Genomic DNA, 25,362 nt, shown 5'->3' on the forward strand with positions numbered 1-25,362 from the left:
GAGAAAGAAGGGTAGAGGTGGGGTTTAAGGGGTTGGGTGTAGACTGAGGGTGACCTTTAGTTGAAGAGGAGGGTCTTTACCATTTTCCGGAATGTCATCTAGCATGCTTTCATATAATGCCACACAAAAGGCAAAAACCAAGCAGGCAGCAGCTGTATTGCCTACAAACACCTGAATGAATTAAAGAGTTGGATGTTGCTGCCTCCTACTGGTAGTGCGAAACCCTGCCCGAGTCGAGGATTTTGCCTGGTCGTGAGGCGTCGTATGTGTGGGAGTAGGAAACAGCGATGAGCACTTTTCCTGCTTAACAGAGAAAGAGGAAATAACCCGCCGCAGAGACTGAAGAAGATGGATTTTAAAGAAATGAAGTTAAATCGACAGCCGACATCTAAAACCTGAAACCTGATTGCACCTTCCAGCATAAACCGTTTTGTTTGCATGCCTGAAGACAGTCTTTCATTGCTGCTTTGCATTACCTTAAAAAGGTACGTTGAAAGAAATACTATATCATCTTGACAGATGAGGGAAAAAAAAATCTATCTTGATCGGTGTCTTGGGTGAACTTTCTACTGAACGATTTGCAGGACTGTTTTCAGTTGCAAAGAAAAAAAATTTTTTTTTTTAAAGGACAGGAATTCTGCACTAAAGAAAGTGTTAAAAAGACCAGGGCAGTCTTGAAAAGATCTTTCCATCACCCTTTTATTGCTTTCTGAATAATCTTTGTGAATGTTCCCTGCTTCTGATCAGGGCATATATAACCTCGTTTTAGACTGATCCAGAGAGAGCATTGCTCAGTAAAAACATGGTCTGTCTGTCTTATGTCTAACTATGTAAATTAAGGCAATCAGACCTCATCAGCCCAAGTGATGTCTTCTATACTGTACATTGCATGCCTTTTTTTTAAAGGTGTATAAGAACTTTTAAAGTTGCTGTAGATTATGTGATAAAAACCAGGTCTGAGTTAGCTGTTCACACTGACATAAATGTTGTTTTAAGCCAGCTTGCCTGTTAGATTTAAGGCTTGCCTCCATCTGATTGATAAGGTGTATGCAATTTTTTTTTTTTGTAAATCTTTATTAAATTTCCAAACGACCATAATGCAAACAAACAGTTTCAATATACATATGTTTACACGAAATGCACATTAAACTTATAGACATTAATATACAACTATTTCCCCCCCCCCCACACCAAATAATCAGAAAAAGTACATACCTACAGGAAACCCTCCATATATATATTTTGTCTGCAATTTTTTTTTTTAAAGACTGTTTAGTGTCCACAGATGCATGTATGACTGCTTGTTTCACAAGATCTCGTAACCATAGCTGTGTGCATGGAATCTTAACCAGTAAAGCACACGCTCTGCAATCTCTGCTTTTGTTTTACCTGACGGACCTCGCGGATCTAAACCCGCACGTCCTTAAAAATCTGAGGTCCGTGCCACTTGTAGTTAGTTTCTGGCTCTGACAGACCTCGGTGACAATTTAGCGCTGACGGATCCGTCTCAGCATAGGGAGGGAAAAGAATTAGGATCCGTCAGCGCTACACTGTCATCGAGGTCTGTCAGAGCCGCGGACCTCAGATTTTTAATTTACTGGGGCTGCAGGAAACCGGTTTAAAGGATTCGTTTTAGAGCCGCTCCAGCACTAGTCTCTGGCTCTGACAGACCTCGGTGACATTTTAGCGCTGACGGATCCTAATACTTTTCCCTCCCTATGCTGAAACGGATCCGTCAGAGCTAAATTGTCACCGAGGTCTGTCAGAGCCAGAACTAACTACAAGCAGCACGGACCTCAGATTTTTAAGGATGTGCGGGTTTAGATCCGTGAGGTCCGTCAGGTCCGTATTTTACCCCTTCACTGATCTTATTTGTAAAAGTGGCAAGTGATGATATGCAGCCTGCAGCTGCATTGAAACCTGTGGAGCAGCAGCAGCAGTAGTCATGGCATCCAATGGGAAATAATTCCCGAAACCAAACAGTAGTTATTAGAGCGTTACAAGTGTTTCACGCCGGTCCTGGGGTCTGAGCTGCGGGGCAGGGGTGGGACACACTCTGGAAGGGATGCATGGGATCCCGAGCAGGGAGGTTATATGGTCACTGCTGCTATTGCATCCCCTCCCTTTCTTTTGGAACTGAGAAAAATATAACTCGCCTCCTTCCTCAACACTTACACTAGCTCTCAGAGACTTCCGGATATGCTCTCTGGGTTGGAGGGGAATACAAAGTCAAAAATACAGGTGCTACAGGTAGTGAAGAACACAGCTGCAAGAATGATCACCGGGCTATTCCCGATATCAACATATACCCCCAGCGTTCAAACAACTACGCTGGCTACCTGTAATGTTCTGCATTGAATATAAAATCTCGACAATTCTACATCAAGTCATTTATGGGAAGGTGCCTTGGTACCTAATGCAAGTCATAAGAAAATATTTCCCATCTTGTTCTTTGAGATCTGAATCTGCCATGAGGCTGAGCCTTGGGAATGTAGGTGAGTTACCCTACAAAAACAAAACAAAGCACGGAGGGCAGCAATTTCAGTAGCAGGGCCTCGATTATGGAACGAATTAAATGAGTCATTGAGAATATGGGCTCCTTTTATCAAGGTGCGCTAGCGGGGTTAGCGCGTCGGACATTTCATCCCGCGCTAACCCCTGCAGCAAGCCAAAAAACTAACGCCTCGTCAATGGAGGCGTTAGCGACTAGCGCAGCAGGCGGTTTAACGCGCGGTATTCCGCGCATTAAACCCCTACCGCACCTTGATAAAAGGAGCCCTATGTCAAGATCTGAAGAGTTTTTTTTTAATCTCTGAAAATTCACCTTTTTGTTAAAGCTTTTTTAAGCAGATAGCTTTTACGATGATGTTGAAATGTGTTTATGGTATCGTCTTTTCTACTTTGTATGCAAATTGTAATCCGCTTAGGTTATTAAGTGGAATAGAAATTAAAAAAATAAAATAAAATTGCTCAAGTACCTGATGGAAATATGTAGAAATAAACCAAAGTATAAAGGAAAAAAATATAATACCTTTTTATTGGACTAACTTAATGTAGCTTATGATTAGTTTTTGAAGTTAACCCCTTCTTCCTCTGATCTGAGGAGATTACCTTCGAAAGCTAATCATAAACTACATTGTTAGTCCAATAAAAAATATATTGTTTTTTTCCTTTATGTTTTTATTTCTGCATATTACCTTGAAGAGTGGATTAACACGGCCACCACACCTTTTCACTCAAGTTGCTGAATACACTTCCCCCTTCCCAATCGCGGTTTCTGCACTCGCGATTTCACATAATCGCAATTTTTTTCTCAGGAGGGGGAAAATTTTAAAAAAACATATTTTTTACCTCCCTGCCGCCTTCCCGGCCTTATCTGGTGGTCTAGCGGGCTTTCGGGGCAAGAGCAATCTTCCTACGCTCCTGCCCCGTGCAGATCGCCATGAGGAAATGGCTATATGGAGTTCCCGTCATAGTCTCGAGAGACTATGGGAACTCACAGCAGCCATTTCCTCATGGCGATCTGCACTGGGCAGGAGCGTAGGAAGATCGCTCTTGCCCCGAAAGCCCTCTAGACCACCAGGTAAGGCCGGGAAGGCAGCAGGGAGGTGGGGGTGGGTCAGAGCTGGATAATTGCATTTTTTTCGCCATTCGCAGTCCGGCTCTGCCCGTATCCCCCGCGAATAACGAGGGAGAAGTGTAAATTAATGTAAACCGTTCTGAGCTCCCCCGGGAGAACGATATAGAACAGTGTATCACAAACTGTGTGCTGTGGCACACAAGTGTGCCTCCTGAGATTTCAGGTGTGCTACGACACACTGGCGAGGAGGAGAGTCTTCCATGCCGTCTGACTGCCAACAGGACGTGCCGTCTCATCTAATATGCTTTGTTCCCCCTTCTCATAAATCCAATTGTATTCTCTTACAGTACATACTGTATGTGCTCTGTATTAGCCCTTCCCTCACCTAAATTGTCAATGTAAACTAGTTTTGACCTTTCGATTGCCTTGCTATGTTCTTCTTTTTTCAATCGCACTATATGTAATTCATCTATTTGTTGTGAACCGCCTAGAACTCCCTGGGTATGGCGGTATACAAAAAAATAAATTATTATTATTATTATTATTATAAAAAGGGGGGAGGGATGTGGTCCTAGCTTTATTCAGTTAGCTGTAGGGGCACAGCACTGAATATCAGCCATACCCACATCATTTCTGTGCGCTGCTCGGACCCAAATCTTTAGGGCCTCTTTTGCAAAGTCGCAGTAGCGATTCCTGCATGGCATCACATTTGCCATGCCGGGACTTGCTACTGCGGCTTTGTTAAAGGAGTCCTTGGGGGTCAATGCTCAGATGTGGTCGGCACCAAATATCCAGGTCTAAATTAGCCAATGTATTAGCAAGAGGTTGCGAATGCTATAACATACACCGTATGTCAATACCCTCGAGCTCTGAAGGAGGAAATGTTTTTACCATGCTATTAGATTTCACTGGAATAAAAAGTCTTTTAGGAGCAAAAGCAAAATGTTCAATTTTATTACCAGTTTAAAAAAGAATCACTTTGCTAAGTGCAGCAGGGAGAGCTGACATCAGATAAGTGCATTCCGTGTGAAATTTTAATGGATTTTCTATGTGTTTTTGTGCAAGCACAACAGAAGACGGGTCACAATGTCAGCCAGTTTGGAGAAAGCTTGTCACCGCTGCGTTTCCAAAATTGCCAGCAATGGTAAGTTCCTGTTCCAGCCACAGCATGCCGTCTTTAATTTGCAATTTATTGCCAGTAGAAATGATCATGTAAACTCTGTGTGTTCCATGTTCAGCGGTTTATGGGAGATCAGCCTTTAAGTCTTGAAACACTGGCGTTAGGAGCTTACACTTCCTCGCCTTTTCAGGAGCTCTAAATTCTCTATGTAGCCATAATTCCCTGCTAGCTCGTCCAGCAAGCCTGGTTAATCTGAGATTCTAGTTTCTTGGGTTGATATTGAATGGCAAATACATGCATGACTGCAGTACTTTACAGAAACATTTTATTAAATAAAGGGAGCTGGGGGGAACAGTTAAGGCTGATAGCCAGAATGGGGAGCAATGGTTAAGATTAGAGATATAATGATAGCAGATAGCCAGTGAAGGGGAAGATGCTGGTGATATTTTTTAATTAATTCTGTTAAGTTCAGATACAGAGGACATTTCAGCTAAGATCACTGATTGCATGAATAGAACTGGAGATTGGGCTTCTACTAATAAGTTGAAATTGAATGTACGAAAGACAAAGGTTCTTTGGTTTCATAATTCACTATCTTCTGTTCCATTTCTTACTCTATTATCTGCAAGTAGATAAAATGTCTAAAGTTTTGGGTATTCTTTTAGACTCTTCTCTTACATTTGAAGATCAAATTTCTAATTTATGGAGGAAGATTTTATATATTACTAGTCTTTAAGCCCATTACATTAACGGGTGCTAGAAAGCAGATCCCTTTCCCTCTCCCCCTCCAGTTCCTCCCTAACTGTCTCTCTGTGGCCCCCCTTTCTGTCTTCCCCCCCTAAGCAAAATGATCTGCCTCCCAGCACACCCCTCCCCCCGAAGCAGCCCCTTTCCCTCTACCCCTCCAATTCCTCCTTGACAGTGTCTCCGTGGCCCCCCTTCTGTCTCCCCTCCCAAGCAAAGCTGTCTGCCTCCCAGCACACCCCTCCCCCCCAAAACAGACCCCTTTCCCTCTACCCCTCCAATTCCTCCCTGACTGTCTCTCCATGGCCCCTCATTTTGTCTCCCCCCCCAAGCAAAGCTATCTACCTCCCAGCACACCCCTCCCCCAAAGCAGACCCCTTTCCCTCTGCCCCTCCAGTTCCTCCCTGACTGTGTCTCCGTGGCCCCCCTTCTGTCTCCCCCCAAGCAAAGCTGTCTGCCTCCCAGCACACCCCTCCCCCCCAAAGCAGACCCCTTTCCCTCTACCCCTCCAATTCCTCCCTGACTGTCTCTCTGTGGCCCCCCATTTTGTCTCCCCCCCCCAAGCAAAGCTATCTACCTCCCAGCACACCCCTCCCCCAAAGCAGACCCCTTTCCCTCTGCCCCTCCAGTTCCTCCCTGACTGTGTCTCCGTGGCCCCCCTTCTGTCTCCCCCCCAAGCAAAGCTGTCTGCCTCCAAGCACACCCCTCCCCCCCAAAGCAGACCCCTTTCCCTCTACCCCTCCAATTCCTCCATGACTGTCTCACCGTGGCCCCCCCTTCTGTCTCCCCCCCAAGCAAAGCTGTCTGCCTCCAAGCACACCCCTCCCCCAAAGCAGGCCCCTTTCCCTCTTCCGCTCCAGTTCTTCCCTGTCTCTTCGTGGCCCACCCGATTTTCTCTTCTCGCGGTCTGGCCAGATCCCCTAGTCCCTTGTCGCCGCCGCCACCCCCTTCCCTTCCCGTGGTCGACAAACCTCTTGGCTCCAGCAGCGGCCGCAGCACTGTAAACACGCTGCTTCGCAGCCTCTACTGCCCCGATTTGCTCTGCCGCGTCTCTGATGATGTCATCAGGGACACGGAAGAGCAAATCAAGGCAGTACAGGCCGCGAAGCAGCGTGTTTACAGTGCTGTGGCCACTGCTGGAGCCAAGAGGTTTGTCGACCGCGGGAAGGGAAGGGAAAGGGGTGGCGGCGGCGGCAAGGGACTAAGGTAGCCGGCCAGACCGCGAGAAGAGAAAATCGGGTGGGAGGCTCAACGGGGATTGGGGGGGGGAGGGGCGAAGACAAAGACGAAGACGCACTGTGCCCTTGCTTTCTCCCTAGCTCCCAGTGCCCTACCGGGCTGTACACCGCGATCTGGAGAGCAGGGAGTTCAACGCTTGTGGCTGGAAAGCAATGCAGCTGGGAAGCAGTAAGGCTGGGGACTCGCGCATGCGCACGTCTGCAAAGCCACGGACATACATCTCACAGATCAGGGATTCAGATCACTCAGGTCTGAGTGCGCATGCGCGGCTAGCGTTTTATTATATTAGATGAGGAAACTTAGGCTTGTGAAGTTGTGCTTTTTTGAACAACATCTTGCACTGATGGTTCAGATGTTAGTGTTTCCTCAACTTGATTACTGTAATTCTTTATATTTGAAGTTAACTTCAAAACTGATTTTAAAAAAATTGCAGTTACTCCAGAATACTGCAGTTAGATTATTTTTTGGTCTAAAAAGATATGAAAGAGTTGCATTGGCGTATAAAAATCTTCATTGGTTATCAGTTGAGAGGTGAATTAAGTTTAAATCAGTTTGCATAATTCATCATATATTACACACTGACTCTTCAGATAATCTGATTTTGCTTTTTATTTTTATTTGCATTATTCTTCCTCTACATTTTCCACAGATTAGAGGAGTACGGTATGAATGACAGCTCAACTCTTCTTTTGCTTATGCTGCTATTACAATTTGGAATAATCTACCTGTTCACATTAGGACTGATATTAATTTTGTAAAAATTTTAAAACTTTTTTTTTTTAAATTAAAATTTTAAAACTTTTTTATACGACTTGTAATATTCTTTGCATGATGATATTTTGATTATTGATTGCTTTGGTATTTGCCCTTAGATTTTATGACTTCTTTGGATATAAATCACCTTGAACCTTTTGGGTATAGTGCGATTAATAGATTGTGTATTAGATTAGAGATATATTGGTATGGGGTAGAGGAAGGGAGGGCTCAGACATGGGGGGAGGGGAGGATTGAGTGATAACAGGGAGGCAAAGTGGGGTTGTGGAGGAGACAAGAGGTGGGAGATGTGAAGGGGCTAAGGAAAGGAAATAATAACTAAGGGATGGGCAGGAGAAGGATATGAACTTGATCTATGTTGGTAAAAGAGTCTTATTTCTTATTTATTTATCATTTCAATACATCCAAAATACATTGATGTAAAAGGAAATACAAAAGTATAACATCACTTAGTTATTCAGACTAAGCACCATGAAATGAAATAATGAAATACTTATCATAATACAATCCACAATCTGGTGAGAAGGAACAAAATTAAGGAAAACCCCTCGGGAAAAAGAGAAATAAAGAATAAATAAAATAGAGCAGCAGTTGATGAGTTAGAGTAATGGGGGTGGGGTGGGGAGTGAAGGCGAGCGCATGGCGGGGGAGGAGTGGGAAGGAGCAGAGGGAGGAGAGGTGCTGGTGCCCCCATCAGGATGGTGCCCGGGGCGGCCTGCCTCCCTCACCCCCCCCTTGCTACATCACTGGTCCAAGTGCCAGTTTATACTTTCTCTTGGATGTCTATCTTATTTGAAAATGAGCCCCAGTGACTTCAATTTAAATGCGCTTGTATTTCTTTTAAAATTCTACATGGTATCTTTAATCCTCTTATTCCTTTATTTTGGAACGTTTACCGATTCTCCTTTGCAAGAGGTATCCAACAATTTAAACTCTCCCTTCCTTCTAAAAAAGGGATTAAAGGAGTCAAGATCTTCAGTCAATTTTTGGTCTTTAAACTCTCTCATCTCTGGAATGATCTCCCCCTTTTTTTTTTTTTATATTTAAATATATTTATTGATTTTCAAATCATATAATCAAGAATACCTTGTACAGAAAGCAAATTAGCAATTCTACATAAAGCAAGAAACATTCCAATAACATTAAATCATGTATTAACTAAAATGCTCAAGTCCTCAAATTGGATCCAAGATTTCTTATAAAATAAAACAAAAATAGAAGAATTGAACTTAATGTACACTCTTTCATAAAGTTAGCTGGAAGGCTGATTGCTGGGATTAACCAATAGTCATAGAGCTTATGATTTTTCTACCTCCAATCGGGAGAGCGCTAAAAAAGAAGTCAACTGATTAGGCTCAAAGAAAACATATTTAACTGATCGGTGATGCACTATACATTTACAAGGGTGTCGCAAATAAAAAGTAGCACCCAAAGATATAACACCTGGCTTCAACAAAAGAAATTCACGACGACGCTTTTGCGTCTCTCGTGATAAATCAGGAAATACCTGCACTTTACAACCCATAAATTCTTTCTGTCTATTTTTAAAGAACAGTTTTAACAACCATACTTTATCAATAGAGAGAGCTACTGTTATAATCAAAGTGCTCGATTCTACAACCTCTTTATCTGATTTTTTTTTTTTAAGGAGTTCCAGTTCATTTCAATTTTTCCGTAAATCTTTAAAAACGACTATTTGCCAAACATTTTGAAAATTAATTATTTTGAAATTTTGCTATTATCTTCTATTTATCATTTGTAAATCATTCCCTGTTTATTTAATTGCTGTAAACCGAGTCGAGTCTTCTCAGAATGATGACTCGGTATACAAAGTTAAGTTTTAGTTTAGTTTAACCATACCATACATTTTTCTTCTATACCGTAAATTTCAGCTGGGATTCAATACGGTTTACAAAAGATTAAGTACAGGACATGAACATTGAATAAAGGATAGGAGGTAGGCTCCTGAGATTTCATTATAGGTCCAAGGTAAAAAGATGGGTCTTAAGGTTCTTTCTGAAGATGTAATGTTGGCATGGTTGCCATTCCATTTCTTGGGTCACTGGTACACAAATGTTGATTCCTGCAGCTTCTTCCTATGTATGCATGAAGGAGGGGGGAGGCTAGTTTGTACCATTGGCGTGTCCTAGCATTGAGGAAGGAGTGCGTAGCTTTGATATCTGTGCTAAGTCCTGCAGAGTTTTCCCCATGGATAGCCTTATAGACCATGCAGACTATCTTTTATTGCATTGTTATTTAAGAGCTATAAATAACTCAGAGCGCTGTTTGTAAAATAACACGCCACACAGATTTTTTTGTGCCAAATTTTGAATGTGATTAGTGAATCCAGCCCAATATACATTATTGCATATGTCTCCCCGCTCCTGACCAAGCTCCACTGGCTTCCGATAATCGCCAGGGTCCACTATAAATGCGCCTGTTTAACTTTCAAAATCCTATATGGTATCCTCCCTCCCTTTATCCCTCTTTCTTGGAATTCCTCAAACCCTAATACCACCAGATCCTCCCACAAATTAAAACTATCCTTCCCCTCGCTAAAAGGCATTTCCCACACAGGAAAGCTAGGGACCTCCCTCCACTTCAAAATCACTGAGCTCTGGAACAACCTTACCTCCCCTCTTCGGAACTTGAGCTCTCTCCAAGTTTTCCGCAAACATCTGAAAACCTGGCTTTTCTCAAAAAATGTAAGTCTCCCTCCAACTTAGGAATCAAGGAAACTCTTATATCTTGGCATCCCAAGTCCTCTAAATTTTCTTCACACTTCTACCTCTAACCCTCTGTTGTAGTTCCTTCCTATTTCTCCTACTGTAAACCGTGTCGAGCTCTACGAACGTGGAGATGATGCGGTATACAAACCTAAGGATTAGATTAGATTAGTTAAACAAATAGACCCCTAACATTCTATCCTTATCATCTCCTGTGTTAGAATCATGTTCTATTATATTCTTTCCTTCTCATTCCTTTTTTTTTTTTTTGGGGGGGGGGGATTATAACACATCAGAGAAGTTACACTTTGCTCCTATAACATGCCTGTTAAAAATCCTACTGCTTATACATTTTTCTTTAGGGAAGAAGTCATTGGTGGAAGGCTATTTTTCCTTTAATAAGGGCATAGCTTTATTCTTACTACTTGTAAATTTCTCTACTGGTTAAGGCTTCCAATCACAAGATCACTTTTTTTTTCTTTCCTGCAGTTTGCTTTCTTTTTGCACTTGTTGGCTTTCTCACGCTACCACTGTCCATGGCTTTTACAGGTAAGGTATCCAAAAGTAGAGATGGTCTTTGGTCTTTCCTGAACAGCATAAGTTACACAACAGTGGGTCTTATTCAAACATGTTTTCTCTTCTGCGTCTTTGGGGGAAAATTCTATTGAGTAATACCAAGAAAGTTCATTGGCATTTTTTTTTTTGTAATAAAGAGTAGATTGCTAAAACAGACCTAGAGAACTTAATATGTATGCACTAGAGGAAAGACAGGAGAGAGAGGATGTGATAGAGATGTTTAAATATCTCCGTGGCGTTAATGTACAGAATGTTTACATATCTCCGTGGTGTTAATTAAGGAAAATTCCAGAAGGAGAGGGCATAGGATGAAGTTAAGAGGTGATAGACCCAGGAACAATGTAAGAAAATACTTCTTTACAGAAAGGGTGGTATGTGTGTGGAATGGTCTCCTGGTGGAGGTGATGGAGATGAAGACTAACTGAATTCAAGAGAGCATGGGCAGGCATGTGGGATCTCTTAGGAAGAGAAGATAATGGATTGTGGGGAAGGGCAGAGTGGATGGGCCATTAGGCCTTTATCTGCCGTCACGCTTTCTATGTTTCTAAAACCAAGAAATTTATCAATTAAAAAAACTTTAATTATAAGCTGTTTGGTTTTGAATGATCTACTGTTTGTTACAAAAAGAATGTCAATGCATTTTTCTTGTACTATTCAGTATAATTTTTCCCCAAAGGTGCAGAAGAAGAAAATATTATAAGCAAAACCAAAGATGCTCATACAGTAAAACCTTGGTTTGCGAGCATAATTTGTTCCAGAAGCATGCTTGTAATCCAAAGCACTCGTATATCAAAGCGAATTTCCCCAAAAGAAATAATGGAAACTCAGACGATTCGTTCCACAAACCAAAATCTGTAATACAAAATACTATACGTACTTGTATTGCTCATTTAGAACAGTCACTACACCCCTGAAGTGTCAGAGAGAGAACCACTATCAGCTCAGTTGTGATGATGCGATGTGTGTATACTGTATGTACTTGTATTGCAACACATTGCTTGTATATCAAGTTAAAATTTAATAAAATGTTTTGCTTGTCTTGCAAAACACTTGCAAATCAAGTTTCTTACAATCCAAGATTTTACTGTATTTGCATTTGGTAGAGTATAACAATCAAGTCAAACTTCCATGGTATACATCTCAGGGTACTAAAAGAACTCAAACATGAAATTGCTGAGCTGCTTTTAATGTTCTGTAACCTGAAGATTGGAGGGTGGCCAGTGTTACATCAAATTTTTAAAAGGGTTCAAAGGGAGATCTGGGAAATTACAGACCGGTAAGCCTGATTTCAGTGACAGGCATAATGGTGGAAACAATTATAAAAAATAAAATTATGGAACGCATAGACAAACATGATTTAATGGGACAGAGTCAGCATGGGTTCAGCCAAGGGAGATCTTGCCTCACCAATTTGCTTGACTTCTTTGAAGGTGTGAATAAACATGTGGATAAAGGTGAGCCGGTTGATGTAGTGTATCTAGATTTTCAGAAAGCTTTTGATAAAGTTCCTCATGAGAGGCTCCTGAGAAAATGAAAGAGTCATAGGATAGGTGGCAAAGTTCAGTTGTGGATTAGGAATTGGTTATCAGATAAAAAACAGAGGGTAGGGTTAAATGGTCATTTTTCTCATTGGAGGAGAGTAAACAGTGGAGTGCCACAAGGATCTGTACTGGGACCAGTGCTATATAACTTATTTATAATGATATGGAAATTGGAATGACGAGTGAGGTGATTAAATTTGCAGAGGCTCAGTGCTTCCTAGCTGTTAAGCTCATGTATCACGAATCTTGTAAATGTTTCCAGTGCCAATGCAGACTGTGTTGAGTGATCAGCAACAGAGGGTCAGGCTTCTGCTGCTTAGTTAAACAGGCTGATGGCTGCTTGGGAGTGAAAGAGAAGAGAGGAAGAGGATGAGCTGGGGGAAGAGGCAGAGGTTACTGGCTGGTTGCGGCAACGACTCTAATAGGAGGTTTCCTAGTCAACTTCAGGTAGTGTGTGAGTTGCTGCCACTGTTGCCAGCAACCCCTTGAAAGAGAGGCTGGCGAAGGGAACTGGGAGAGGGAGCTACAGGATCGCAGAGCCCTGTTTGTAGTTATACAATTGCTGAGTGGGCCCAGGCCCACCCATGCAAAGCCACCAAATTAGAGGACGGCTTTTCTATTGGCAGTGCCAGGCTCCCCTTAAAGGCAGAGCCCAAAGGAATTTTGGTCCCTGTGCACCCCCCTTGCTGAGCCTGCTATGATCTATGAACTGATTTCTGATCGGTCCTGGGTTCCGACCCTCTCCTGATGCATTGTGGTACTTGTAGTGCTAACAGCTAACAAATACCGCAACACACTGGAATGAAAGCTCAAAAAACAAATGTAGTTATAAAGTCTTCCTGCAAAACCTTGGTCACGGCATATCCCTGTGTTCATTAGTGAGCTCTTTCTGCACCCACTCTGTGATGTCTGGTGCGCAAACAGCTCATGTAGCAACGAAGAAAGAATTTCTCTCAGCACACTATTGGGTGGGACCATTTTTTAACAACACATTGGAATCTTTTGTGCCGTTCAGTCATTGCCGGGTCTGCAACAGCAGATCTAGGAGAGACTGAGCAGCACAAAGGATTTTGATGTGCTAAATGCTTTGCCTTTGGAATCTGAAAAGTTAATGGGGTTCATATTCTTATCCATTGACATTTCTATCTGTGAGTGCAAGTGTCTGCGCAATAGCACCTAACAGAATTGCCTTTTTTATGTTTATGATGTTCAGTTTGGATTTTGACCATGTCTCCTCTATACTTTCTCATTCTCAAAGTACCTTCTGCTTGGTCCCTTGCTGCTGTGACAGAGAATTAACCGCTGTTGTATGAACTTACCCATCCCCCTCTTTTACAAAACCCTAGCACATTTTTAAGCACTAGCGCGTTTTTAAGCATAGAATTCCTATGACCGTCGGAGCTGTTACCACTGCGGCTGGTGCTAAAAATCGTGCTACAGTTTTATAAAGGGGGGGGGGAGGGGTTAGTGATAGCAGGGCCCCCTTAATCTCTAGCTGGCATCATTTGGAGCTTCAGGTCTTCCTATGGGTAGAGGTGTTCTGTAAATTCCCATTTTCTAATGATTTGTAGCACTAACTAGTTTCCAAGTTTATTAAAATCTTATTATCCCGCTCCATTGACAGTTCTTCTGGATGACTTACAATCTAAAATCTGGTATTGCATATAATAGCATTCACATACAGAAATTTAGGATAACTTGAACTACAAAATTTTATAGTAAAAAGGGGTAGGGAAACACAGTTTGACCCTCAGTATGAATCTTAATATTTATCTTACATCTTTATGATTTATAAGCGTCTTCAAATAAGGTTTTAAGGTCGTTCTAGAACTTATCTAGAGTGGTCTAATTGATACAGGCAAAAAAATTCTAGAGTTTGGGACCTGTTACTGAAAAAGTAACAGATAACCGCTCTGAACTGCTTGTAGTATTGCGGTATACAGAAAAAGTTATTATTATTATCTCACATGTTCATGTACAATTTCTTGATATGATGGGCTTCTAAGGCAATTTTGGGATTCTGACCTTACAGATCTTAATTGTATGAATGTGCTCAATAAACGTATAAGATACAATGGCTCTCCTGTGTTTAATATTTTAAAAAACGATAAAAGGGTTTTATAAGTAACTATTATTATGGTTCTACGTAACTATTATATATTTTTTACTCTTAGGAATGAAATTTATGGAAGATTGCCCAGTTCAACCTCTGATCCCTTTGTATTTGCTGATAGGAGGAGTGGTCGGAAGTTTTAAGGTAACCTACATTGTCTCGTAAAATATTCTCACTGGCATGTGCTAAATGTGACCTGTGGGTCCATCCTCCATTACAAAACTGAATGGAAAAAAATAACATACAAGGCTGTTATATTTCTTTGCAATCCACTTCAATAAAGAATTGGGGGGGGGGGGGGGTGCATTCATTGAAACCCTCCTCATTGAATATTATTTTTAACCAAAATGACAGGAATAAGCCCTGCAACATTTCAATAAAGGGATAGGGATATATATTTGTTTGAAATCCTTATTCATTTCAAATTGTTACTAATCCAGAAATAAACCATTAAATGACACATTGATTTCCAGGGTTATTCAATTTCAGCTGTTTTTCCTATTGTTCATAGCAATCAGGCACCAGCCAGCCTTGAATCTATTACTTTCAAGTTGGAAAGCAGCTGATTTTCAGGATGATATATTATTTTACTTGAGAGTCTAATATAGCTAGCCCATTCTTATTTGTCTTGTATTTCTGGTAATCTTAGGTCCTATTTCCTGATTGGCTCTTTGCTTTCATAATAATTGTGTGTCCTGTTGTGCTGGATGCACTTCTTGGAGGTACAAAGGCATTAAAATTTACCTTGATCAATCCTAGTCATTGTTTTGTTCTAGTCTAGTATTCAAGCCTCAGGAGTCCTTGCTAGGAACTCTGGCAGAATGAACCAGTCAAAGTAAAGGTACTGAAAGACTGACTCAGCCATCCAAATATAAAAGTTGATAGAAAAACTCAGCTACATTTGAGTCTATCTGCAGTTTTTTTTTGCTATGAATTTCAGTATTTATTTCCATCATTAATCATTCAAAAGCCAGCCTTGAACCTATGACCACTGAGTTTGGAACCCACTAAATACTCAGTAATTAGGGGAGGTAGAAAAATCTCTCTATTCCAAAACGAGGCATACCCTATAATACTCAAGGACAGAATACAGATAATTGTGAAGTGAAGGAGGGACTTCAGGAAGGACTCATCCAACTCTGAAAGCCACTAATTTGAAATTGCTTCCACTGTTGCAGGCTGTTCGTGGTGCTCTCCTTACATCATAGTACCTTCCAAGTGCTTAAAAATAAATGTATTTTAACCCATAAACCATAAATATATCTATATTTAATCCATAATAACATCATAAGCACATCAAATCCTTCACAGGGATGCCATATGCATATAAATGTTCAAAAAGGAGGGCTGAAACCCATCTTAAATGATGATGGGTCACTGCTCAACAGTTTCGATAATATCTTCCTTAGGAGCAGTCCCCCAAAAGCTAATTCATTCTTGAACACAACCCACAAAACATCGGCATCCTCTAGTGGCATTTAAAGATGGAGTGCCCGGTTCACATGTTCCTACAACCTTGGCGGAATGATGTCATTAAGAGAACTTTATTCATATAAATAATGTCAAATCACTGCCGGCCACTTAATGCTGTCATTCAAACCTTTCCGTTTAAAATGAAAAATCCAGTATTCTTGTACAATCCCAACACGTTCTTGCAGTTCCTGGGACTGGAGGGTAATAATCTCCTGTGGGTTTAGTGCTGACTGCAAGCTCTTACAATCCCCAGTGGGCCTCGCTGGCTCTCATCCACAAAACTAAACTTTAGCGTTCGCCTTCAGTTTTGGCCAAAACCAGGTGATAAGTTTCGGCGGCAGTTTTGGTTGAAACTGTTCAGACAGTTCCAGCGGCGGTTTCGGCTGAAACAGAAAAAAATGCAATTTTCCTTCAGTTGGCCTCTAACTGAAGTCTTTCTTTCACTCCACAGTTTATTTGGCATGATCACTATTTGTCTTCTGTCCTTGGGTATTATATAGGGCAGGTCTTGTTTGGGAATACTTTAATTTTGGAAGGCAGCCACCTTTCAGGAAGACCTACAGTCAGCTCGTACCTAGATATAGCTTGTATTTCTAGTACGTTTAGTTCTTGTTTTTTCAACCAGCAGAAATCAGCTCAAGGCGGGCTTGAGCATTTCTGTTCAGCCTCTGGGCTTCTTTCCTTTTGGTTCAGTGCTGTTCTTCTCCAGTGTAACCTAAAAAAAATTATAAAAACAGAACTAAGCAAAACAAAGCACAATGAAAAAGCTTGCAAACGCCACAAGAAACTAAATAGAATGATGTTTTTTAGTCTGCACATCACTAGAAGGCATTCCTAAAAAATAAGATAAAGAAAAGATTCTGGCTAATTGGAACAGGTTTGCTATGGCTTAGTCTATATGAGTGTGGACCCCCTCCAACCCCTCTGCTACATAGCAGGAAGCACTGGATTCTTTGGTGGGGGGGGGGGGTAGCAGAAATCAGTGGGAGGAATTGGAGTAGGGTTACCAGAGAGACGTGAGTTAACTGGTCGACATCTATTCCCAGCCAGTTAATTTGTGCGTACTCTGCCCACTGTATGTTAATTTGTGCGTACTCTGCCCACTGTGTGTTGCTGTATTTAGGATAACAGCTTGGTCTAATATAGGCAAACTCAGTGGCGTAGCGAGGATGAGAGGCGCCCATCCCCGATCCCGCATGCCATGCGCACCTCCCCTTCCCCAGTACCTCTAGTTCAAGTTGTTGCTTGCAGCAGTCTACAACGTGCTCCTTGCGACCCCATCGGCTCTCCCTCTGATGTCACTTCCTGTGCGCAGCACCCAGAAGTGACGTCAACAGGGGAGCTGATGGGGTCACGAAGAGCACGTTGTTGACCGCCACGAACAACAACTTCAGCTGGAGAGGTATGGGGGAAGGAAAGGGGGACACGCTCACGGATAGGACGGGTGTGTTGGCACCCCCACCAATATGGCACCCAGGGTGGACCGCCCCCCCCCCCCTCGCCGCCTCATACTACACCACTGGGCAAACATACAGCTGCTTCAGAGCATAAAGGAAACAGTTCACTACTTACACATGAATTGCTGTAAGACATAAAAGAAGGGCAGTTTCCTGATGCAGAAGACATGACAGATAAGAAAAAGCAGATACAGATATAGAAAATATTACACCAGACTCTTAGTTCATCATCAGTAAAATAATATGGCTCTTGATATTAAGTAAGACCAAGATCAGTCTAGCCCTTCATCTTGTCTCCTATTTCCAACAGTGGCTCATCTGGATCAAAAATAGCAAGACATTAGATCAATTTCTCATAGCCTACTTCAAGCAGTAAGCAGTGGTTATGGAATAAACAAATCAAATCCAATGCCTTTTTGGACACTTGGGGAAAGAGTCCTGTAGAAGCAGGTGCTAGTAAGGTTGAGCAACAGACTTACATGCAAAAACGCCATGAAAATATCTCATCAATGCACCTAATGGCCACTATATGGCAGCAAATGAACACGCATGATCTTTTTATATACACTAGATTCCTTTCCTCTGTAGAAAACAATTATGAATATTGAAAATTACATCAGTTAATTTGTTGATATTGGAGCACCAAATATGATCTGTCAGATCAAAAGTGCTATTTTCTCATGTAATTATTGCTCCCTGGAAAGACTCTAAAGTAATTAGAGAATGCTAGTGCCTAGCATTTGTTAATATATGTACATTTAGCTCAAATTTTATTAAAATGAATATGCAAAATGAACCCCAAATAGTCCAAAAACCTAGGGAAAGCCCAGGTAAACCAAATCAAACTGAAATTTTTTCCCCTCTGCCCACCTCTACTTAGCGTCATGTAGAGATGCCAGAGATTTTATCCAAAGTCCTTTACAGAAGAGTCACATAATTATTCTACCCCCAGATGCAGCTAGTATGTACTTTGGGAGGATGAAAGACTTCCACCAGGATTTGGGATCAATTTGCATCGTACGTGCATGAATCAGAGAGCAGAGCTCCTGACTCTAATTACACCGTGCAGAGAGGAGACAACTTGAACACTTAGGAAAAGTTTATTTACTCATGTATTAACACGAGGGTCAATGCAAAGAGCCACACACTAGAGCTGTGTGCAGATGACTATAAGCGTCAAATTGCACTATGCAGATAGCAAATGTTATGAGTGCAGAACTTGTGCGCTGATTAGAAAATGCTTGCTGGGCACATGCGCTCAGAGATTCAGCTGCTGTTCTGCACATTAATATTATTTATCCAGTTTTCTATACTGTGCTCCCAGGGGAGCTCAGAATAGTACTCAAGCATTTTCCCTGTCTGTCCTGGTGGGCTCACAATCTATCTAATGTAGATGGGGGAATGGGGGGATTAAGTGACAAGGAGCAGTGTGGGTGCTGAAGCTGTAGCTTTAACCACTGCACCACACTCTCCCCTTAATAGAAGATATTCAAAACATACCTGTAAAAGGGGAAGCACTGATAATAGGTGATTTTAATATGCTGGGTGTTAATTGGGGGTATCGTGACTGCGAGATCTCCTAGAAGCAGGGAGATCCTGGATTCTCTATAAGGAGAAATGTTCCAACAGTTGATAATGGAAGCCATGCAGGATGGGGCCACATTGGATGTAGTGTTTACAAATGGGTAAAGTGTTTCTTATGATATAATGGGTGGCCACAGCTTTTACAGATCAGTTAATTTCCGACTGGCATTTTTATCCACGTATCTTTACCATAGGACTTCATAGGGATCCCTGAAGAAGACATTCTGTCAAAACACAGACCGTGTTGGGTCCAAGGTCCAAAGCTTTTCAGCGGACTGCGTCCTAGAGGTTTTTATGTGGTTTGCCAAGATTTAATATTATTTTAATATTAATAAAGTTCATCTTAGGAACATCATTTTTCCACATTGTTTTTTGTTTCTTCGTGGTTTAATATTAAAACAGGTGTAGAGAGGGTCTTTCAAAAGTGAAGGTTCTAGACTTTAAAAAAAACAACCCCAAAACTAACTTTGCTCAGATGGGAGATTACATCAAGGAATTGCTGTCTGGAAGGGAACATCTGGAAGTAGGAAAGCAAGGGCAACAAACCATTTTGTAAGTGAGAGGAAAAGAAAGCTGCTTTGGTTCACCAAAGCTGCAGTTGAAAAGGTAAATATTAGACTCAAAATAATTTATGTGCAGGACAACGGCCTCAGACGTATGTTGGCTTTATCTTTTTTGTTCAGACAAGCGCACATTATATTGCTGTTATCTCCTGTCTGTTTTAAAAGTTTTAAAGTTGCAAATACTGTTCTGGCTGGAGAGGGAAAAAAAAAAGGAAAAACGATGCATTTTAAATTACATAAAGGGCACAAAATCATCCTAAACAACTCTTCTCTGCTACCCCAGCCCTGATGAAAAATGTCTTGCATTGTGCATGCATCAAAAGTCACTGTTTCCTGCCTCGTTTACCATTCATTTTAATGTTGCATGCACCTTTGTCTTCCAAGTGAGTTAACATTGACGCTCAACTTCTCTCTGGGCTCTCAGTAGCACTCTGCATTGTCCTCATGGATACACATTTTTGTGCATATCTCTTGTTTCATGAGTAAATCGAGGAAAAGTTAGTTGTTTACCTGCAATAACATCACTTTTCCAGAGATAAATTAAAAAAAAAAAAAGATTTGACATCGATATGTGAACATTTCTTACGAAAGAACTGAATATTTCATGGGGATGTCCTCATTTTTTCACATGACTTTACATAATATGCAAACAAACAACATATAGCTCAGATTTTAACCAAAACAGTAATGTTTACATCTCTCAGTAACATGATGTTATGAAGTTACTGTATCAATTGTGAAATCCTCCTTCCTTTACCTCTCTCTCTTTTTTTTTTTTTTTTTTAGTTCAATAATTTTATTGAATATTATAAGAATTATAAACAGAAAGCAGCTCAAACACATAGAATCATAATAAAAATCATGTATCAAATGTTTGTATCTACAATCGTTTGAATAAAACTAGATTAATGAAAAGGATCCAGAGTATCTGGAACTGCTTAGAAAAGGAATAGAAAAAGACAGAGAAACAGGAGGGATAAGAGAAAGATAAAGGAAGAGAGAGAGAAAGAGAAATAGAGAGAGATAGAGAGAGAGAGAGAGAGAGGCAGAAGTGTCTATAGAGCAGAACGAGCATATAAATCTAAGAATGACCAAGGTGATTTGTTTCGTGTCAAGTTTGTAGAGGATCGAGAAAACAATCTCTTTTCATATGCATAAGATTCAAATTTGTGGTACATACTTAAAGAGTTCCACCAGAAGGTGTAATCTAGTAATGAGGATGATTTCCAGTTTTTCAGAATATGCATTAGAGCTGTCACAAACATGGTGTCAATGAGTTTAGGCGGGCAGTTTGATTGTGCAAAACATGGGTGTTGAGAACGAAGAATTATAATGTCCATGGAGATCACTTCTGAACATTTAGTAATAGATTTTATGGTATCCCAAATACGGAGCCAAAAGGAATGAACCATATTTCTCAATCTCAGGTAGGTAGTGCATGACTGCAGGCTGATGGGTAATCCATTCCATAGAGTGATAAACAGGAAAGAGCAAGAACGGAAAGCTTGACTGAACACCTTGAAAAGATGGAAAAGACAGCTTATAAGCAGTAGAAGATCTATGGCCAGTTTGTCGTGGCAGACCTAAAGGCCCATTCGAATTTGACGCTTGAATGAATAGAAAGCCAGTGTAGTGATCTCAAGAGGGGCGTGACATATTCCAATTAATTTTTGTTAAAAATCAGCCGAGCTGCAGTATTCGCCATTAGTTGTAGCCATTTCAAATTACCTTTACTAATCTCACAATAAACTGAATTCCCAATAGTACAACTAAGCTAATACAGTCCACTGAACAATTGTGGCAAAATGATGTTGATAAATAGAGCTATATTAGGAAGTTTCGGACAATCGGGCCTTAACCACAACAATTTAGTCCAATGTCTATTAATGTTGCGTGTATGTTTCTAATCTTATTTTACCACTATCTTTATTTTTAATTCTCTACTATTTACTAATTGTTCTTCTCAGGTACTTTAGTTAGATTGTGAGCCTTCGGGACAGTAAGGGAATTTCTAAGTACCTATTTTATTTATTTTATTTTATTGTATTCCTTAAGGTATATTTTCTGTTAACCGCTTCGAAACCTCTCGGTTATTAGCGTATATAAGAATTAAATTAAATTAATTCACAAACGATTTAACATGGTGCAGAACAGGATATATGGACTCCTGAGGAAGGTATGTTACCGAAACACGGACCGTGCTGGGTCCCTAGTATATCCATTCCGTCTGGATTTTGCTGCCTCATTCTTTTTAATAAAGTGGCTTGATTTTGGACTCCTGCTCTCATCCTATTTGTGGCCCTTCCACCTTTTGTATTTTGGGTTTGTTTTTTGTGGTCTGCCATTCCTTTGTTTTTCAACTTGGCCACTATTGGAAACAGGGTACTGGGCTTAATAGACCTTTGGTCTGTCCCAGTATGGCAATGCATATGTTCTTAACTGTTAGTGCAGCAGATAGCATAGAGCAGTTTTCATCGTCTCAAGAGATGTAGCTAACTTCATCACGCATTATCCAACATGCAGTTAACACATGGAGGATACTCTTTTCTCAGCATCAAATACTTGACAGTCCTAAAAATGCTGGTAATGTCCCAGTAGTTAGTGAAGTTTTGCATACATATTTAAAGCTAATGGTTGTCTTCTCTCTCTCTCTCTGCTATGTGCAGGTCATCTTTCTCTTGTATGACTCCACCAGAATGCGCCAGCTACTCTCCAAGTCGGTTGTGATTGACGACGATGACGATGACGAATATCCGTGGAGACTGAATGCCCATAAATACTACATCCACCTGACTCTCAGCCTCTTCCTCTCCATCTGGTTCATACTGGGCAATTATTGGGTGTTTTCAGTCTATCCACCTAACTTCATTCCGCCTTTCCGCCAGCCCCAAGATTACTGTGATAAAACCTTGTACATCTTTGCCCTCGTCGTTCTACTGCTGAGCCATGTGGTGCTGTTTCTGGTGCTGTTGTGCAGCTGTGTCTTGTATTGGTTTTCCAAGCAGATTTACGGTGCAGTGGAACAGGACTGAAAGCTCCATTTTCTCCCTCTCAAGCCTTGTAGCATGAATCCGCATTACCTGTCCAAAAACCCTGCCCTGACAAGCCAAAGGTTTAAAGTCAAACAGAAACTGAGATGAAGAATGCACAACACACATAAAGCGTTCAAGACACATTTCGATGTGTTGAACACACAACTCCATTGTGGGAATTTTGTTTGTGTCAGTGACGTACCTAGGAGGGGGGTGGGGGTGGGGCGGTCCGCCCCGGGTGCATGCCCCAAGGGGGTGCACAGGAGAGAGCTGAACGGGGACGACGGAGGACCCGCGGGGTTAAATATAACTCAAGCCGCGAGGCTTGTCTTCTGCTCCTACCTGCCCTGCAGCTCACATATAGCCGATTGGAAGTCTTCCCCGATGTCAGCGCTGACATCAGAGGGACGGCTTAAGCAAAGCCTGCCCTCCGCCGTCAGCGCTGCCGTCGGGGAAGACTTCCGGTCGGCTATGTGCGCGCAGCAGGACAGGCAGGAAATAGAAGACAAGCATCGCGGCTCGAGCTCCATTTTGCTGAGAAAGTTGCTAAGATGGGCTGGGAGGCAAACGCAGAACACAAAAGGGGGGAGGGAGTGTGCTTTGGACACAAGGCATGAACTTGGGAGAGAGGAAGGGAAGGAAAGAGAGGCTGAGGTGGAGGAGGGAATGCGATTTTGGACACAGAAGGCATGGACTTGGGAGAGAGGAAGGGAAGGAAAGAGATGCTAAGGTGGGGGAGGGAATGCTTTTTTGGACAAGGCATGGACTTGGGAGAGAGGAAAAGAGGGAAAGAGATGCTGAGGTGGGGGAGGGAATGCATTTTTGGACACAGAAGGCATGGACTTGGGAGAGAGGAAGGGAGGGAAAGAGTTGCTGAGGTGGGGGAGGCAATGCGTTTTTGGACACAGAAGGCATGGACTTGGGAGAGAGGAAGGGAGGGAAAGAGATGCTGAGGTGAGGGAGTGAATGCGTTTTTGGACACAGAAGGCATGAACTTGGGAGAGAGGAAGGGAGGGAAAGAGATGCTGAGGTGGGGGAGGGAATGCATTTTTGGACACAGAAGGCATGGACTTGGGAGAGAGGAAGGGAGGGAAAGAGATGCTGAGGTGGGGGAGGGAATGCATTTTTGGACACAGAAGGCATGGACTTGGGAGAGAGGAAGGGAGGGAAAGAGATGCTGAGGTGGGGGAGGGAATGCGTTTTTGGACACAGAAGGCATGGACTTGGGAGAGAGGAAGGGAGGGAAAGAGATACTGAGGTGGGGGAGGGAATGCGTTTTTGGACACAGAAGGCATGGACTTGGGAGAGAGGAAGGGAAGGAAAGAGATGCTAAGGTGGGGGAGGGAATGCTTTTTTGGACACAAGGCATGGACTTGGGAGAGAGGAAAAGAGGGAAAGAGATGCTGAGGTGGGGGAGGGAATGCATTTTTGGACACAGAAGGCATGGACTTGGGAGAGAGGAAGGGAGGGAAAGAGTTGCTGAGGTGGGGGAGGGAATGCGTTTTTGGACACAGAAGGCATGGACTTGGGAGCGAGGAAGGGAAGGAAAGAGATGCTAAGGTGGGGGAGGGAATGCTTTTTTGGACACAAGGCATGGACTTGGGAGAGAGGAAAGGAGGGAAAGAGATGCTGAGGTGGGGGAGGGAATGCATTTTTGGACACAGAAGGCATGGACTTGGGAGAGAGGAAGGGAGGGAAAGAGTTGCTGAGGTGGGGGAGGGAATGCGTTTTTGGACACAGAAGGCATGGACTTGGGAGAGAGGAAGGGAGGGAAAGAGATGCTGAGGTGGGGGAGTGAATGCGTTTTTGGACACAGAAGGCATGAACTTGGGAGAGAGGAAGGGAGGGAAAGAGATGCTGAGGTGGGGGAGGGAATGCATTTTTGGACACAGAAGGCATGGACTTGGGAGAGAGGAAGGGAGGGAAAGAGATGCTGAGGTGGGGGAGGGAATGCATTTTTGGACACAGAAGGCATGGACTTGGGAGAGAGGAAGGGAGGGAAAGAGATGCTGAGGTGGGGGAGGGAATGCGTTTTTGGACACAGAAGGCATGGACTTGGGAGAGAGGAAGGGAGGGAAAGAGATACTGAGGTGGGGGAGGGAATGCGTTTTTGGACACAGAAGGCATGGACTTGGGAGAGAGGAAGGGAAGGGAAGAGATGGTTGTGTACACGGGGAATAGAAGAAAGGATAATTTTTGGTCATAGGGAGGGAGTGAGGTACAGACAGTGGCATACCAAGGTGGGGGTGGGGGTGGTCCGCCCCGGGTTTACGCCCCAAGGGGGTGCACAGCTGGCCACCCTCCAGTGTTCTCCCTAGGCCGGCAAACTGCGTCTCTTTAGCCACTTGAGTGCCACTGCTGCCATCGGGAACAGACCGGCACCAAGTTCTCCCTGCTTTTCCCTGTGGAGCCGACCAACTCTCGCCACTCGCATCAATTCTGACGTCGGAGAGGACGTTCTGGGACAGCCAATCGCTGCCTGGCTGGCCCAGAACGTCCTCTCTGATGTTAGAATTGATGTCGGGTGGCAAGAGTTGGTCGGCCCCACGGGGAAGAGAAGCAGGGTGAACTCGGCGCCAGCCTGTTCCCGATGGCAGCAGTGGCAGCCTATTACCCAGTGGCGGTGGCAGCATTTTCCCAATGATGGTGGCATAGGGGAGGGCAGGGAGAAAGAAAGGGGGCAGGGTGAAACAAAGAAAAATGGGGCATGGAGAGAGAGAGAAAGACAGACATACAGAACGAGAGGGCATGGAGAGAGAAAGAAAGAAAGAAGGGGGCAGGGTGAAACAAAGAAAGAAATGGGGCACGGAGAGAGAGAGAAAAACAGACACACAGAAAGA

General features: G+C 42.6%; 1 protein-coding gene across 4 annotated transcripts; it reads left to right on the forward strand.

The window, feature by feature from the left end:
• The first annotated feature begins 240 nt into the window (after positions 1–240).
• TMEM272 (transmembrane protein 272) lies at positions 241–22,803 on the forward strand. 4 transcript variants are annotated; one of them, XM_033950103.1, is made up of 5 exons: positions 241–485; positions 4,646–4,724; positions 10,673–10,732; positions 14,475–14,557; positions 22,157–22,803. In XM_033950103.1, exons 2-5 carry the CDS (start codon positions 4,667–4,669, stop codon positions 22,520–22,522), a joined length of 567 nt encoding a protein of 188 aa, XP_033805994.1. In that variant the 5' UTR covers positions 241–485; positions 4,646–4,666; the 3' UTR covers positions 22,523–22,803. The 4 variants fall into 4 exon arrangements, with proteins under 4 accessions (XP_033805994.1, XP_033805993.1, XP_033805996.1 ...); XM_033950102.1 differs by having other exon boundaries at positions 4,654–4,724; XM_033950105.1 differs by lacking the exon at positions 10,673–10,732.
• The last annotated feature ends 2,559 nt before the right edge of the window (positions 22,804–25,362 follow it).

This window comes from Geotrypetes seraphini, chromosome 6, assembly GCF_902459505.1.
Source record: "Geotrypetes seraphini chromosome 6, aGeoSer1.1, whole genome shotgun sequence".
NCBI lineage: Eukaryota > Metazoa > Chordata > Amphibia > Gymnophiona > Dermophiidae > Geotrypetes > Geotrypetes seraphini.